A 16,289-nucleotide genomic window follows, 5' to 3' on the forward strand; every position below is an offset into this window, starting at 1 on the left:
TGTACTTATACAGGACAAGATAACCAACTAGGCAAATAAAAACATAAAATGTGAGCAAACAATTTCAGTTACTTTTTGAGGAGTCATGAAGGCACCTTACATAGCAAATCTGGCACTACACAATTCAGTTTCTCTCACTTTCTAAAACAAAAATAAACCTTCTGTGTATATAAACTTTGAGTTCCTGGAAACATCCCTCCAAAGTGCCCACAACAAACTGCCCAAGACAGTATACTGGAGTCACTTTACTACAAGGCTGCACTAATGCTTACAATCTGAAGGAGGGTAATATAAAAAAGATGTGTACTGTATGGAAAACTGAGAATTTTCATTGCTCTTTCAATAGCTGTGAACCTTGAATAAGGAAATGAGCCATATATTTCAAATATCTGAAAATGTTGACTAAATGTGGCTCATGACATAACACTCCAATTTAGAAATTTAAAAACGAAATGTGTCTACTGCTCTGCACAAGTGATAAGACAATTGCACTTCTGAAATGTGTCATGTCCTGACACAGGATACAGGGAAGTTTGGGAGTTTGTGAGTAGTCTGCAATTTCCGGCAGTGAGGAACAAATGCAGAAAGACAAATTATCAATGAAGGCAGGTTGATGACTTGGATCAGCGCCAAACAATGTCACAGGGTACCTGAAAGAGATGCAAATTCTTGGACTCGACAGGATGCTTGCATTAGGAGACATGGAATTCAGGGGTCTGACTAACACTATTTATTTTCAATCAGACTAACTAATACAATGAAGGCTAATTGCAAAGATTTTTTCCTAATGTTGCACAACAGAAGTCAGTGTCTGAAGCCATGGGGGCAGGTGCTAACAGACATAGTGAACACTAGTAGCATGTTAAGTACAAACTTGAGGGCAGCACTCTGAGTGAGGAAAACAGACATGTTGGAGCTTACCGAGGCTGGCCACGAGCGACACTGAGTCTGTGCCTCAGCGATCTGACCGAGAACTCCTCTGAATACAAAAACGTGGGTTTTTAAAGAATCACAGTGGCACACGATTTCTCCCTTCCTATAATCGACTCACCAATCCACTGGCACTTAACAAGCTTTGGTCAATCCGGCAAATCTCTCTGCACCTCCAGGGCACCCCTAGCCCATCACATTTAGATTCCTCCCTTCTCATACTCAGTAGGTAGGGGTGCTTCTGGATTTTACATTAACTAACTCCAAGTTTGGTATCAAAAGTGTTCTGCTGAAAGATAAACATCACTGCCATGCCTATTATGGCCAACAACAACAGTGTTTTATGTCACTTGGTCCTGCCTTCCATCCTCCTGTGGGTGGGGACTGCTGTAGTAGCACTCTAACCTGTGTAAATCCACTGATGTTGTAGTTCTCAGGAGCAAGTATCAAGCTTGCTGCCTCTACTAGGATGTGCCTTTCCATGGGCATCATCTACAGTGACGCCTTACAACAGCAGCTAGGCTGTGGATGGAGTTACCAGTTAATTCTCTGAAGTGAAACTTCTCCCCTGGGACAGCTGCCCAGAGCGTCTGCAGTTTTCAGGGCTCTAATGTTACTATTTATCTCCAGTAACCTAAATGCAACCACTTTTGCCTGTTCTGTGCACTGTTTTTTCTTTTCTTTTTTTTTTTTTTTTTTTTTTTTTTTTTTTTTTTTTTTTTTTTTTTTTTTTTTTTTGGGTTTAAGGGCGCTCAACTACTGAGGTCATTAGCGCCCAGTCACAATTGTTAGAGCAAATAGAATCTAGTAAAACTCAAGGGGGGGGGGGCACCAGAAAGTTCTTACAAAGATGCAGATAAAATAAGTGAAGGCGTTAGATGTCTTTGGACAAGCCAGTCAAAGTAATGAAACGAAGAACATGAGCAGCTGCTCGAGCGTCATCAGCTAAAATATCCTGTAAAGTAGATGGTAGAGACAGGACAACACGAGATTGACTAAAACGGGGACACGACAATAAAACATGGCGCACTATTAATGCATGACTACAAGGGCACTGCGGGGCTGGGTCACCGGCGAGCAGGTAGCGGTGGCTAAACCAGCAATGCCCAATTCGCAACCTGGTCAGAAGGACCTCTTCTCGCCGAGATGGACGGGAGGAGGTTGTCCAAGCAGTTGGGAACGGTTTTACTGCCCGGAGCTTGTTTCCTTGAAGTGATGACCAAGTATCCCACCACAAAGACACAAGCCTCCTACAAACAACCCCACTAACGTCAGATGACGGGACACAATGGAATGGGAGGCTGGCCGAGGCAGGAGGACTGCAGCATCAGCAGCCTCATTCCCAGGCACTCCTACATGGCTGGGAACCCACAGAAAGCTGACAGGAGAGCCATTAGCAGCAGAAGAATGGAGGGACTGCTGGATCCGTTGCACCAAGGGATGGACCGGATATGGAGCTCCAAGACTCTGAAGAGCACTGAGTGAATCAGAGCAGAGTACATACGATGAGTGGCGGTGGCGGCGGGCATACTGAACGGCCTGATGGAGAGCAAAAAGCTCGGCCGTAAAGCTGGAACACTGGTCGAGGAGCCAGTATTTAAAGGTGCCGGCCCCGACGACAAAGGCACAGCCGATACCATCGTCAGTTTTGGAGCCATCAGTGTAAATAAAGGTGTGACTGGCAAGTCGCGCACGAAGTTCGACAAACCATGAGCAATACACTGCAGCCGGAGTACCCTCCATCGGGAGCGAGCTGAGGTCGAGATAAATATGAACCGGAGCCTGGAGCCACGGTGGTGTCGGGCTCTCACCCTCTCTGAAGGTGGTAGTGAGGGCAAAATCCAAGTGTCGAAGCAGGCGACGAAAGCGGACTCCAGGGGGCAGCAGGGCAGACACATACAACCCATACCGATGGTCGAGAGAATCGGCGAAGAAGGACTGATAAGAGGGGTGGTCGGGCATTGACAACAGCTGGCAGGCATACCGACAAAGCAGTACGTCGCGCTGGTAGGTCAATGGTAATTCGGCAGCTTCAGCATAAAGACTCTCGACGGGACTAGTGTAGAATGCTCCGGTCGCAAGACGTAACCCCCAATGGTGGATGGAGTTGAGACGGCGTAAGAGGGATGGCCGAGCAGACGAGGCTCCCATAATCCAGCTTTGAACGGACTATGGACCGATACAAGCGAAGCAGGACAGTGCGATCCGCTCCCCAAGATGAACCACTAAGAACTCTGAGGACATTAAGGGAACGTGTACAACGGGCAGCCAAATAAGAGACGTGCGGAGACCAACAAAGTTTCCTGTCCAGTGTGAGCCCTAGAAACTTAGTTGTTTCCACGAATGGGAGAACAACGGGACCGAGATGTAAGGATGGCGGAAGGAACGCTTTATATCGCCAAAAGTTGATGCAAACCGTCTTCTCTTCAGAGAACCGGAAGCCATTTGCCACACTCCATGAGTATAGGCTGTCTAGACAACGCTGAAGGCAGCGCTCCAGGAGGCATGTTCTCTGGGCACTGCAGTAGATCGCGAAGTCATCGACAAAAAGAGAGCCTGAGACATTAGGTGGAATGTAATCCATAATTGGATTGATCGCTATGACAAAAAGGGCTACGCTCAAGACGGAGCCCTAAGGCGCTTCGTTCTCCTGGAGGAAGACGTCGGACAATACGGAACCCATACGTACCCTAAACTTGCGATCTGTCAAAAAGGAATCAATAAAAAGGGGCAGGCGACCGCGTAGACCCCACCTGCGCATAGTGCGGAGGATACCTCCTCTCCAACAGGTATCATAAGCCTTCTCCAAATCGAAGAACACGGCTACCGTCTGGCGCTTTCGCAAAAAGTTGTTCATGATGAATGTCGACAGGGTCACAAGGTGGTCAACAGCGGAGTGGCGGCAACGAAAGCTGCATTGAACATTGGTAAGTAGCCGTCGAGATTCAAGAATCCAAACTAACCGAGCGTTAACCATGCGCTTGTAAGAGAAATGGGGCGGCAACTAGAAGGAAGGTGTCTATCCTTCCCGGGTTTGGGTATAGGAACAACGACGGCGCCACGCCAATGCATGGGGACGTGACCTTCAGTCCAGACGCGATTGTAGGTACGAAGAAGGAAGATTTTGCCTGCCGGAGAAAGGTGGGCCAGCATCTGAACGTGAATGGCATCTGGCCCCGGAGCAGAGGACCGGGACAGTGCAAGTGCACGTTTGAGTTCACGCATAGTAAAGGGGGCATTATAATTTTCCAGATTCAGCGAGTGGAAGGAAGGTCGCCGAGCCTCTTCTGCCTCTTTCCTGGGAAGGAAGGCAGGGTGGTAATGGGCGGAGCTTGAAACCTCCGCGAAAAAGCGGCCGAAGGCGTTGGAGACATCCACAGGATCAACAAGGACCTCAGTACCTGAAGTCAGGCCAGGTACCGAGGAGTGGGCCTTAATGCCCGACAGCCGGCGCAGGCCACCCCAGACGACAGAAGAGGGAGTAAAACTGTTAAAGGAGCTGGTGAAAGAGGCCCAACAAGTTTTTTTGCTGTCTTTGATGACTCTACGGCATTGCGCTCGGAGTCATTTGTATCCAATACAATTCGCCAACGTAGGATGGCGGCGAAAGGTGTGTAAAGCACGTCGTCAAGCACGGATAGCGTCTCTACAAGCCTCATTCCACCAGGGGACGGAAATGCGATGTGAAGAAGAGGTAGTACGAGGAATGGAACGTTCGGCAGCATTGATGATAACAGCCGTGAGGTATTCGACCTGACAGTCACAAATGAGAAAATCGTGGTCCGGAAAGGTCACCAGGGAGGAGTAAAGTCCCCAGTCAGCTTTCGGTATGTTCCAGCTCGGAGGACGTGGGGATGGGGTGTGGTGCAGGAGACGAACGACACAGGGGAAGTGGTCGCTCGAATAGGTGTCAGAAAGGACATACCACTCGAACCGAAGGGCAAGAGTGGTAGAACGGATCGAGAGGTCCAAGTGGGAGTAGGTATGAGTAGAGTCCGAGAGGAAAGTCGGGGCGCCAGTATTGAGGCAGACAAGATTGAGATGATTGAAGACATCTGCCAAGAGGGAGCCTCTCTGACAGGATGGAGGAGAGCCCCAAAGGGGATGATGGGCATTGAAGTCGCCAAACAATAAAAACGGCGGAGGAAGCTGAACAAGCAGGTGCATCACGTCAGCCCGACTAACTGCGGATGACGATGGAGCATAGACGGTACAAACGGAAAAAGTAAAAGCAGAAAGAGTAATACGGACAGCTATTGCTTGGAGTGGGGTGGTCAATGGGATGGGATGGTAATAGACATCGTCCCGAACGAGCAACATGACCCCACCATGAGCTGGAATACTGTCCACAGGGGTGAGGTCAGACCGCTCCGAGGTATAGTGGGTAAAAGCAAGACGGTCAGTTGGGCGCAACTTGGTTTCCTGGAGCCCAAGGATGAGCGGACAGTGCAGGTGGAGGAGCAGTTGTAATTACTCCCGATTAGATCGAATACCTCTTATGTTCCAATGTAACAAAGCCATCGCTAGTCAGAAAAAAGGGGAACGAAACGGGTGAATAGCTGGTCACCTCGACGGCCGCGGAGGGCCAGGTTTCGAGGGAACAACGCTACAACCGGCGGGAGGCGGATCCTGTTCCATCGAGTCGTTGCCAGCTGCGGCCGCTTTCCCGGGTTGCGTAGGAGCGGCAGCATCATTCGCCGACGAGAGGCCAGCTGAGCGCCTGGCAGCAGAGCGTCCCAGCGAAACTGAGGACGGCCGGGAGCAGCGACTCACGGATGGTGCGTCAGACGAAACGCGCCGGGGTGGAGAGGGGGATAAAGACTTCTTCTTGGAGGCCTTCTGGGAAGTCCGATGAGGCACGGGGATGGTGGGCTAGACCCGAAGAAGGTCCTCACGCGCGGGGTCCATTTTGGAACGCCGGACCTCGGAAGCCGGGGTCCGGAACGTTTCCCCGATGGACACCTGAGAAGAGGATCGCTTCTCAGGCGGCGGAGGGGGAGGAGGAGGAAGAAGGCTGGCCCCTGGGGCAGAGGGGGCAGGGGCCGCGAGGGAGGAGGATTTGGAAGGGAGGGATATGGGAGGCGGAGGCATAGACCCTGGATGGGGTGAGGAGGTGGAGGGGGAGCAGGATAGGGGTGAGGATACTGGGGAAGGAGCGGACACAACTGAGGCAAACGAAGTTGTCAACGTCACGGGAAGGAGGCGGTCATACTTTTTCTGGCCTCAGAATAAGAGAGGCGATCCAAAGCTTTTCATTCTTGGATCTTCTTCTCCATCTGATACGCGGGGCAGTCTAAAGATCTAGGCAAGTGGATGCCAGGACAATTGACGCACCGAGGTGATTGGGTGCATGTATGTTCCTCACGAAGAGGACGTCCACAATCGCCACAAAGGGGCTCAGCCTCACACCGTGACGACATGTGCCCAAAGCGCAAACACCGAATGCAGTGCATAGGAGGCGGGACGTAAGGTCGCACGTCGCACCGGTAGCACATCACCTTTACCTTCTCCAGGAGAACGTCCCCCTCGAAGGCGAGGATAAAGGCCCCGGTGTCGATGCGACGGTCTTTGGGGCCGCGCTGGACTCGCCGGACGAAATGCACGCCTCGGCGCTCCAGGTTGGCCCTGAGCTCCTCATCAGATTGCAGCAGGAGGTCCCGATGAAAAATACCCCCTGCGTCCTATTCAGTGCCAGATGCGGGACAATGGACACTGGGATGTCCCCTAGTCGGTCGCACGCCTGGAGCGCCACCGACTGAGTGGCGGAGGTGGTCTTTATAAGAACGGACCCCTAACGCATTTTACTGAGAGCCTCGATTTCCCCGAAGATGTCCTCGATGTGCTGGACAAAGAACATGGGCTTGGAGGTGGCGAACGTCCCCCCATCGGTCCGAGAACAGACTAAATAGCGGGGGAAGTACTTCGCCCCAAGCCGGCGGGCCTGTCCTTCCTCCCAGGGAGTGGCCAAGGGGGAAGGGGCAGGAGAACCAGAACCAGAGACAGTACCTTTCTTTTTAAAAGACTCGGCCGCAGAGCCACCCGATACATGTTGACGTTTCATCTGCGAAACGTCCGCCCCGATACCACCCACTCCGACCAGGGGCTCTCCCCACGGGCGCCACCCAGCCTCAGCAAGGGCCACCTGGCAGAATGACCATTGCTGGGAGTCCTGATGCCCCAAGGAGACGGGCATCTACTCCTTGGCCGACGTGGGGAGGGTGCAGCTCAGGTATCGGCAGTACGGTCCCTGTGTTGTCAGGGGGCTACAACCTAGAGGGTACATGACAACCCCACCACAACGGGCTGGCTACCGTGCTGGATTTCGAGAGCCATGGAAAGTCCATCATGATCGTAGGTGCAGATGGGGACGCACTATGGGCGTAACTTGTGCAACCCATCAGGCGTTTAGGCCCAATCTGAGGAATAGCGGGTGTGGTTACAATGCCGTTACAATGCTGAGTGCCAAGGTCTTAGTGCACTGAGGACCAGTGAGACACCACGTAAGGTGTCCTTCCCCAAAAGGCTCATACTTCTGTAGAATTTTGAAAAATGGAGGTCAAACCCCAAGGGGGACCATCACATGGAAGGCCGAAATGGTTGAAACTCCTTTTAGTCGCCTCTTACGACAGGCAGGAATACCTCGGGCCTATTCTTACCCCAGACCCACAGGGGGGCTGTGCATTGTGTCCCTGATTTCATACCTTGGAGTGCCCTTGATGGCTCCAAACAGCCTTAAGCATAACAACTTACAAGTCATTATGTCATCAATATATGACAAATGCAGAAATGAAGGAAGTTTAGAGTTGATATCAATGTAGTTAGTGCTGGGGCACAAGCTCTGATTGTATAAGGACGGACAGAGAGGGGGTGGGGGGGGGGGGGGGGAGGAGGAGGAGGGGGAGGAGGAGGTGGAGGGGAGAGGTGCAGGCTAGGACCTCCTTTAAAGGACCATCTTATCAGCCATCACATTACGTGATTTAGGTGAACTGCAGAAAATTTAAATTGTTAGTGTGTCTTAACCAATACACCATCTAGCTCTGTCTAACGTGTACACCTGACAGCACAAAAGATGGCCGTGGCTGAAATTTGAATTATCCACCATGTAATGCAAGAGCCAATTACAGGGGGTGCAAATCTGCTCATAAAAGTAAAAAACACTTGTAATTATGAGTGTAGTAGAAGGATTAACACCATACTGACACTTAGCATAACGACACACCCTCTAAAAACATGCAAGAAAACTGTGCCACCTTATTCGTACCATTGCAGACATAGTAAAGGTACTTCATTTCATGACACAGAGTCAAGAAAGGTAAGGAGTATCTAATTATCGGCAGCTGTAGCACAATGCGTTCATATCTCAGCGGCATAGTCAGTGGCCTTGCAGGCATTACGCCACTGATTTGTTTAATCTATCAAAATTGCAAAATTAATAGAATGAACAGTTCATAATTCTTATTAAGATACCTTCGCCCCACAAAAGGGGCCTTCAACTTCATTGTATACCAGCAAACTGTGAAGAAGGGAGTCTATGAGATGGGTCATCAATCTCTCATTTTCTGCCACCTCCGCCAGTGTGGCTACGGCGATACTCCAATGGTCATCACAAGTTCTTACTGTGAGGTCAGGCCAGTTTTCTCACAAGGTCCATTTTGTCTCCGCACAGGAGGTCATTCTCCACCAGAAGTGACTCTCACTGATTTATAGCCAAAATTCTGTTACATCTTCTGTGGGAAAGCAGCTACATACCACTGAAACGTGTTTCACATTATACAATGCAGAGCTTCATAGACAACAATACTGTTGAACCAGAAGAATGTGTCGACATTTTACACAAAAAGTCTGCATGTTGCTTATTCAGTTGCAGTGACTATTTATGAACTTCTAGCTATTCCGTTAACATTCACTGTATCTTTAGATATACCAACATTTATACTTGCAGAAAAGATTTTGTGCCTTCTTGGAACATATCTAGAACTGTTTTTTGTAATTTCTGAAGTAACGTTTCCTAACCTGCATGTTCCCAAGGTAAATAGAAAAATATAGCATGTTGAATTTCATATACGTTGATGCTGTACTGGACTAACTCTCATTGTGATTTCTGTCGGTCAATTTTTGTGCTGACAAGTGTAAATAATAGAAATTAATACAGGGAAAAAGTTGTAATTTTAAAATAATTTTTATCTAAAAACGATTTTAGGAATGCAAAGTTGTGACAATTATAATTTCTGACAGAAATACAAAGTTTTATACTGAATGGGCTTGATTCGTTACTAATAAAGGGTGTCCCAGGACGAATGGTAAATATTCAAGAATGTGACAGAAATGATCATTCAAAGCAAAAAAGTGTAGCAAACACTGTCTGTAAAATGCATACCATAAGAGCTATGAGCACTACTACTGATACTTTGAAATAATATCTTCTACTGCATGCTCTTTGGTTTTTGTATTTTGAGAGGTGGTAGTATGGACCAAAAATAGAAAAAGATGGCCAGTAAACATGGGCTCTAATGTGAACACCTTAAAAGCTATGAACAGTTGTTCATCTTCACCACTGTGAAACTCATCTCTTCTACTGAACAATGTTCGTAGCTCTTAAAGATATACATTTTAGAGACCATGTTTAGCAGACATTTTTCTTTCAAATGATCATTCCTGCCACATCTTTGAATACTGGTCATTCCTCCTGAGAGATCCTGTATGTTTTCCATCAAGATGATATGCCCGATAATTAAATTCTAAGGACTTCAAACTTTACATGCCAAACAAAATCTGATTGAAGTTATTCTTACCATTAAGCACACATGGAAAGATGATGTAAAATGTTAATGCAGTTGAATGAAAGTAAAGTACTTCTGAGCCGCACATTAGGAGTGTGATCAACAGCACACACATTCCCATACTGACCACTCTGCAAAACAACAACTAGTTTTCATATAAACATTAGGATCAATTAGAAGCTAAGTGAATATTTTAATTAAACAAAATGTTTAATCTTACATGATTTATGAAGTATACTTACGGCTTGTAATGAATAAAGAGTGTGCAATGAATTAAGGTGATGGCTTTAAGCACTGAATAAATACCAAGAATTCTCGACAGTAGAGGATCATCTGAAATTCAAACAGAAAAAGCTGGTGTTATTCAACTGTTTCTTTAAAGTAAAATCTGAAGGGAGGTATCTGCCGAATTTTGAAAGAGCAGAAGACACAGGTACAATGTAGCACAAAATCAGCAATGCTGTAGAACCTACATGAGATGTGGAAGTGCTATTGATCAGAATTTCTGGCCACACCTGGTTTAGCAACAGCAATGAGAGTGGACACTAATAACACAGTAGGGCTGCACGACATCACTTTCCTCCATTTTCTTGCAGCACAACCAATGGCATTGTGCAATACCTCTGTCACTGATAATGTTATTTTTTTGTATTTCAATATTATTTACATGATCATTAAAACATTTGAATATACTTGACATGAAAATATCATCACTGGGCACATTATGACGTACACACCCCTGTCTGTACATATTTTATCTGCCTGAAATGCTTGTTATCAACATATAAGCTTCAAAAGAGTTGCAGTGGGGTATTTCTTGGTTGTCATCTAAGAAACCACAATCCACTCTGACACAAGATTAACTTTCCTTATAAATATTACTTACAAGAAAACGTCCACTGTACGAGTTTATCATAATACCAGTTGCTGAAAGTGAAACTTTTTTCTATTCTGCTTCATCATGTACATCTAATGTATTTACAGATGGGTTTCCATCAATCTTTATCAACTACTTTTAAAAGCAAAGTGTGGCACTAATAAGACATAAAAAGAAGCCTTCAACTACAGGAGGTATCAATATCATTGCAAGGAAAAGAAAATTAAATGAATGCTTAGGACAAACAAAGAAGTAGGGCAAAATTCATGTTACAAAGTGAAGAAATGGGAAAAATCTGACTAGTCTGGAAATTAATAATTCAAATAGTAAAATTAAATCTATCTAAGCAACAGTTAAAAAGAACAGCCAAGTAATCAGTTAAGGAATGTGAGAATTTTATTATTGAAGACGATATTCAAATACGACATTATAGAAGTCAGGTACATCTACATCTACATCTACATTTATACTCCGCAAGCCACCCAACAGTGTGTGGCAGAGGGCACTATACGTGCCACTGTGATTACCTCCCTTTCCTGTTCCAGCCGTGTATGGTTCGTAGGAAGAACGACTGCCGGAAAGCCTCCGAGCGCGCTCGAATCTCTCTAATTTTACGTTCGTGATCTCCTCATGAGGTATAAGTATGAGGAAGCAATATATTCGATACCTCATCCAGAAACGCACCCTATTGAAACCTGGACAGCAAGCTACACCGCGATGCAGAGCGCCTCTCTTGCAGAGTCTGCCACTCGAGTTTGCTAAATATCTCCGTAATGCTATCACGCTTACCAAATAACCCTGTGACAAAACGCGCCAATCTTCTTTGGATCTTCTCTATCTCCTCTGTCAACCTGACCTTGTACAGATCCCATACTGATGAGCAACACTCAAGTATAGGTCGAACGAGTGTTTTGTAAGCCACCTCCTTTGTTGATTGACTACATTTTCTAAGGACTCTCCCAATGAATCTCAACCCGGCACCCGCCTTACCAACAATTAATTTTATATGATCATTCCACTTCAAATCGTTCTGCACACATACTCCCAGATATTTTACAGAAGTAACTGCTACCAGTGTTTGTTCTGCTATCATATAATCATACAATAAAGGATCCTTCTTTCTATGTATTCGCAATACATTACATTTGTCTATGTTAAGGATCAGTTGCCACTCCCTGCACCAAGTGCATATCCACTGCAGATCTTCCGACATTTCTAATGCTGCAACTTCTCTGTACACTACAGCATCATCCGTGAAAAGCCGCATGGAACTTCCGACACTATCTACTAGGTCATTTATGTATATTGTGAAAAGCAATGGTCCCATAACATTCTCCTGTGGCACCCCAGAGGTTACTTTAACGTCTGTAGACGTCTCTCCATTGAGAACAACATGCTGTGTTCTGTTTGCTAAAAACTCTTCAATCCAGCCACACAGCTGGTCTGATATTCCATAGGTTCTTACTTTGTTTATCAGGCGACAGTGCGGAACTGTATCGAACGCCTTCCGGAAGTCAAGGAAAATGGCATCTACCTGGGAGCCTGTATCTAATATTTTCTGGGTCTCATGAACAAATAAAGCGAGTTGGGTCTCACACGATCGCTGTTTCCGGAATCCATGTTGATTCCTACAGAGTAGATTCTGGGTTTCCAGAAATGACATGTTACGACTTATCTTAAAAGAAAGATTAAGGAAAGGCAAACCTATGTTTCTAGCATTTGTAGACTTAGAGAAAGCATTTGATAATGTTTACTGGAGTACTCTCTTTCAAATTCTAAAGGTGGTAGGGGTAAAATACAGGGAGCGAAAGGCTATTTACAATTTGTACAGAAACCAGATGGGAGTTATAAGAGTCGAGGGACATGAAAGGGAAGCAGTGGTTGGGAAGGGAGTGAGACAGGGTTGTAGCCTCTCCCCGATGTTATTCAATCTGTATATTGAGCAAGCAGTAAAGAGAACAAAAGAAAAATTCGGAGTAGGTATTAAAATCCATGGAGAAGAAATAAAAACTTTGAGGTTCACCAATGACATTGTAATTCTGTCAGAGACAGCAAAGGACTTGGAAAAGCAGTTGAACGGAATGGACAGTGTCTTGAAAGGAGGATATAATATGAACATCAACAAAAGCATAACTAGGACAATGGAATGTAGTCAAATTAAGTCAGGTGATGCTGAGGGAATTAGATTAGGAAATGGGACACTTAAAGTAGTAAAGGAGTTTTGCTATTTGGGGAGCAAAATAACTGATGATGGTTGAAGTAGAGAAGATATAAAATGTAGACCGGCAATGGCAAGGAAAGCATTTCTGGAGAAAAGAAATTTGTTAACATCGAGTATACATTTAAGTGTCAGGATGTCACTTCTGAAAGTATTTGTATGAAGTGTAGCCATGTACGGAAGTGAAACATGGACGATAAATAGTTTGGACAAGAAGAGAATAGAAGCTTTCGAAATGTGGTGCTACAGAAGAATGCTGAAGATTAGATAGGTAGATCACATAACTAATATGAGGTATTGAATAGAATTGGGCAGAAGAGGAGTTTGTGGCACAACTTGACAAGAAGAAGGGACCGGTCGGTAGGACATGTTCTGAGGCATCAAGGGGTCACAAATTGAGCATTGGAGGGCAGCGTGGAGGGTAAGAATCGCAGAGGGAGACCAACAGATGAATACACTAAGCAGATTCAGAAGGATGTAGGTTGCAAAATTTCTGAGAGGCAAAGAAGCTTGCACAGGATAGGGTAGCATGGCGAGCTGCATCAAACCAGTCTCAGGACTGAAGACCACAACAACAGCAACATTTACTTCCATATTCAAGGATCCTGCAATGGCCTTATGATCACTGATTCCCTGTTCTGCGCTTACAGCGTCGAAAACTTCGGGTCTGTTTGTTATCAGTAGGTTCAAGATGTTATCTCCACAAGTCGGTTCTCTGTTTAATTGGTGGTGGTTAGTGTTTAACGTCCCGTCGACAACGAGGTCATTAGAGACGGAGTGCAAGCTCGGGTTAGGGAAGGAGTAGGAAGGAAATCGGCCGTGCCCTTTCAAAGGAACCATCCCGGCATTTGCCTGAAACGATTTAGGGAAATCACGGAAAACCTAAATCAGGATGGCCGGAGACGGGATTGAACCGTCGTCCTCCCGAATGCGAGTCTAGTGTGCTAACCACTGCGCCACCTCGCTCGGTCTCTGTTTAATTGCTGGAGGTAATTTTCGGATAGTGCACTCAGTATAATGTCACTCGATGCTCCGTCCCTACCACTCGTCCTAAACATCTTAGTGTCCCAGTCTATATCTGGTAAATTGAAATCTCCACCTAAGACTATAACATGCTGAGAAAATTTATGTGAAATGTATTCCATATTTTCTCTCAGTTATTCTGCCACTAATGCTGCTGAGTCGGGAGGTCAGTAAAAGGAGCCAATTATTAACCTAGCTCGGTTGTCGAGTGTAACCTCCATCCATAATAATTCACGGGAACTATCCACTTCTACTTCACTACAGGATAAACTACTACTAACAGCGACAAACATGCCACCACCGATTGCATGCAATCTATCCTTTCTAAACACCGTCTGTGCCTTTGTAAAAATTTCGGCAAAATTTATCTCTGGCTTCAGCCAGCTTTCCGTACCTATAACGATTTCAACTTTGGTGCTTTCTACCAGCGCTTGAAGTTCCGGTACTTTACCAACGCAGCTTCAACAGTTTACAATTACAATACCGATTGCTGCTTGGTCCCCGCATGTCCTGAATTTGCCCCATGCCCTTTGAGGCGACATATTTAATAACCAATTCCTGGAAGTAGCTCAGAAGATGAAATAGACAGTTCAAAGGATAATACAACAGAACATATGTAAGAAGCATTGACATTGCCACATACATGGTGAAATCATAATTACTACATGATGTCCCACAGAAATCAGGCATAAAACATAGCAAGAAGAATAGCAAAGGTGAAACAGACATAAAAAGTAACAAAGTACTGCGAAGTGGAGTAGTGTGCTGGCCAGAAACAGCTGCAGGCCTCCCGATGCTACGCCTGCAGCAGGATGTCCACTTCTGCAACTGACTGGCGGTCTTCCTGTCACTAGAGAAAACATGTGAATTGCTACACAGAGCCACACACTGCACCAGTTTCAGTACACCCAGCCCATATCTTGCTTGCTGACCAGTAAGGGCCAGCTGGGCTGAGTGCAACCCACTGCGCCAGAGACAGTGGGATAACAGGCCAGCCTGTCGCTCACTAGGCCACTGTGCTATCCACTGTAAACTGATTCACCACCTCAGCTCATTGCCTGTGTTGCAGCACATCTCGCATCTGTCTGCAATCTCCTGTAACTTGCAGAGGAGACGAGGTGACTTTGACAACATGTACTGCTTGATTCCTACTGTGTGTCAATTGATTCTTACATTGTGATTATCAGTGAAGCCATGTTACACGTGCAGGCCTTCAAATCTGTCAAATGTACTTGACTTGTTCTATTTGGAAATTATCGAGCGGAAAGACATTTTGTAATTGTTATTGATCTCCTGATATAAGTAATAATAAAAAAATACCAACATGGATTCTATAACAGGCTGGAGGCAAACAAAAGGTATAAACTGGCACTACCATAAAGCATGCAAGCTCAAACTTTTGTTGAAACCACTGCCCTGCATATTTGATCAAGATGATGATAATAACGAAGGATAAGCAGAGGGATTTGCAGATGGGCAAAGAATGTAAGCAGCAAAGAGAACAGGCTGGCCCTGCAAGTAACCTCAGCCTGCAACCTGGCAGCTGGAGAATCGTCGGATTGGTGGGGGGTGTTAACTTGGCCTGGTGAGTTGCTCTCAACTGCAGAGTCCCGCGAGCCAACCAGGTTAACCTGTGGCCCATACAGGCTGGGCTGTGAGGTAGAGGCTGGGCAAGCTGAAACTGGCATCAGGAATGACTAATGCTAAAAGACACAGAAAAGTAAAAAAAAAACCTGGAATAATAAACAATTACGAATCCAAAGACAAAAATAAAAGCATAAAAATGTTGAAAAGGGCACGAGTCAGGCCAGTCTGCTTTTCAGTCATGGCTGGACAGCCAATTCATCCTTTAATAGTTTAATTTGAAAGACTGAAGAAAAAGTGAAGGTAATGCAGCTGTAGAAAAGTAAGAGAATAAAACAACCAAAGAGAGAGAAAATTTAAGATAAACAAATGGGAGGTGGTCTCTGAAACAACACTTGTATAGTGTGGTAAGCATTGGTTACCACCATGAGGTCCCATAGAACTTTAAGACAAAGAAGACAACAATGAGGTGTTGGTGACTGGGAGATGTCATCTTTATAGTGAACTCCAGGTGAATTGAGTAACAGGTTCTTCACTGACCCTCTCAAAATCCAGGAGTTGGACAACAACTTCTTGTCTCAAGAGACCAATACCGAACCTGATTCACCAGTCATTTGAGCAACTTACACAAAACATCTGTGAAGCTGACAGGACTATGGCTGTCCATCTCAAAGATTTTTTATCTAGTTTTAAGACTGGAATAATGCTACTTTCCTTCCACTGGATTGGGAACTCATCCTCACACCACATATGATTAGACTGCAAGAATGTGGTATCAGTAAACCAGAGACAGGTGTTGTATTTTTGAATGTGGATTCTGTCAGGTCTCTGGCTGTAGCATGGCCAGAGGCCACAGCCCTGATGAGTTCCCATTCAC

At 45.8% G+C, this 16,289-nt stretch overlaps 1 protein-coding gene across 1 annotated transcript in view; it reads right to left on the bottom strand.

Annotated features, from left to right (window-relative positions):
• The window catches only part of LOC124555329, a 36,080-nt gene that overhangs the window by 9,675 nt on the left and 10,116 nt on the right, over positions 1–16,289 (bottom strand). Inside the window, exons 2-3 of the mRNA XM_047129208.1 lie at positions 9,953–10,043; positions 9,723–9,841 (exon numbers count right to left, since the gene is read on the bottom strand). Of these exons, the coding sequence (XP_046985164.1) occupies positions 9,723–9,841; positions 9,953–10,043 (210 nt within the window). The remainder of the gene's footprint in view (positions 1–9,722; positions 9,842–9,952; positions 10,044–16,289) is intronic.

Source organism: Schistocerca americana, chromosome X, assembly GCF_021461395.2.
Source record: "Schistocerca americana isolate TAMUIC-IGC-003095 chromosome X, iqSchAmer2.1, whole genome shotgun sequence".
In the NCBI taxonomy this organism is placed as follows: Eukaryota; Metazoa; Arthropoda; class Insecta; order Orthoptera; family Acrididae; genus Schistocerca; species Schistocerca americana.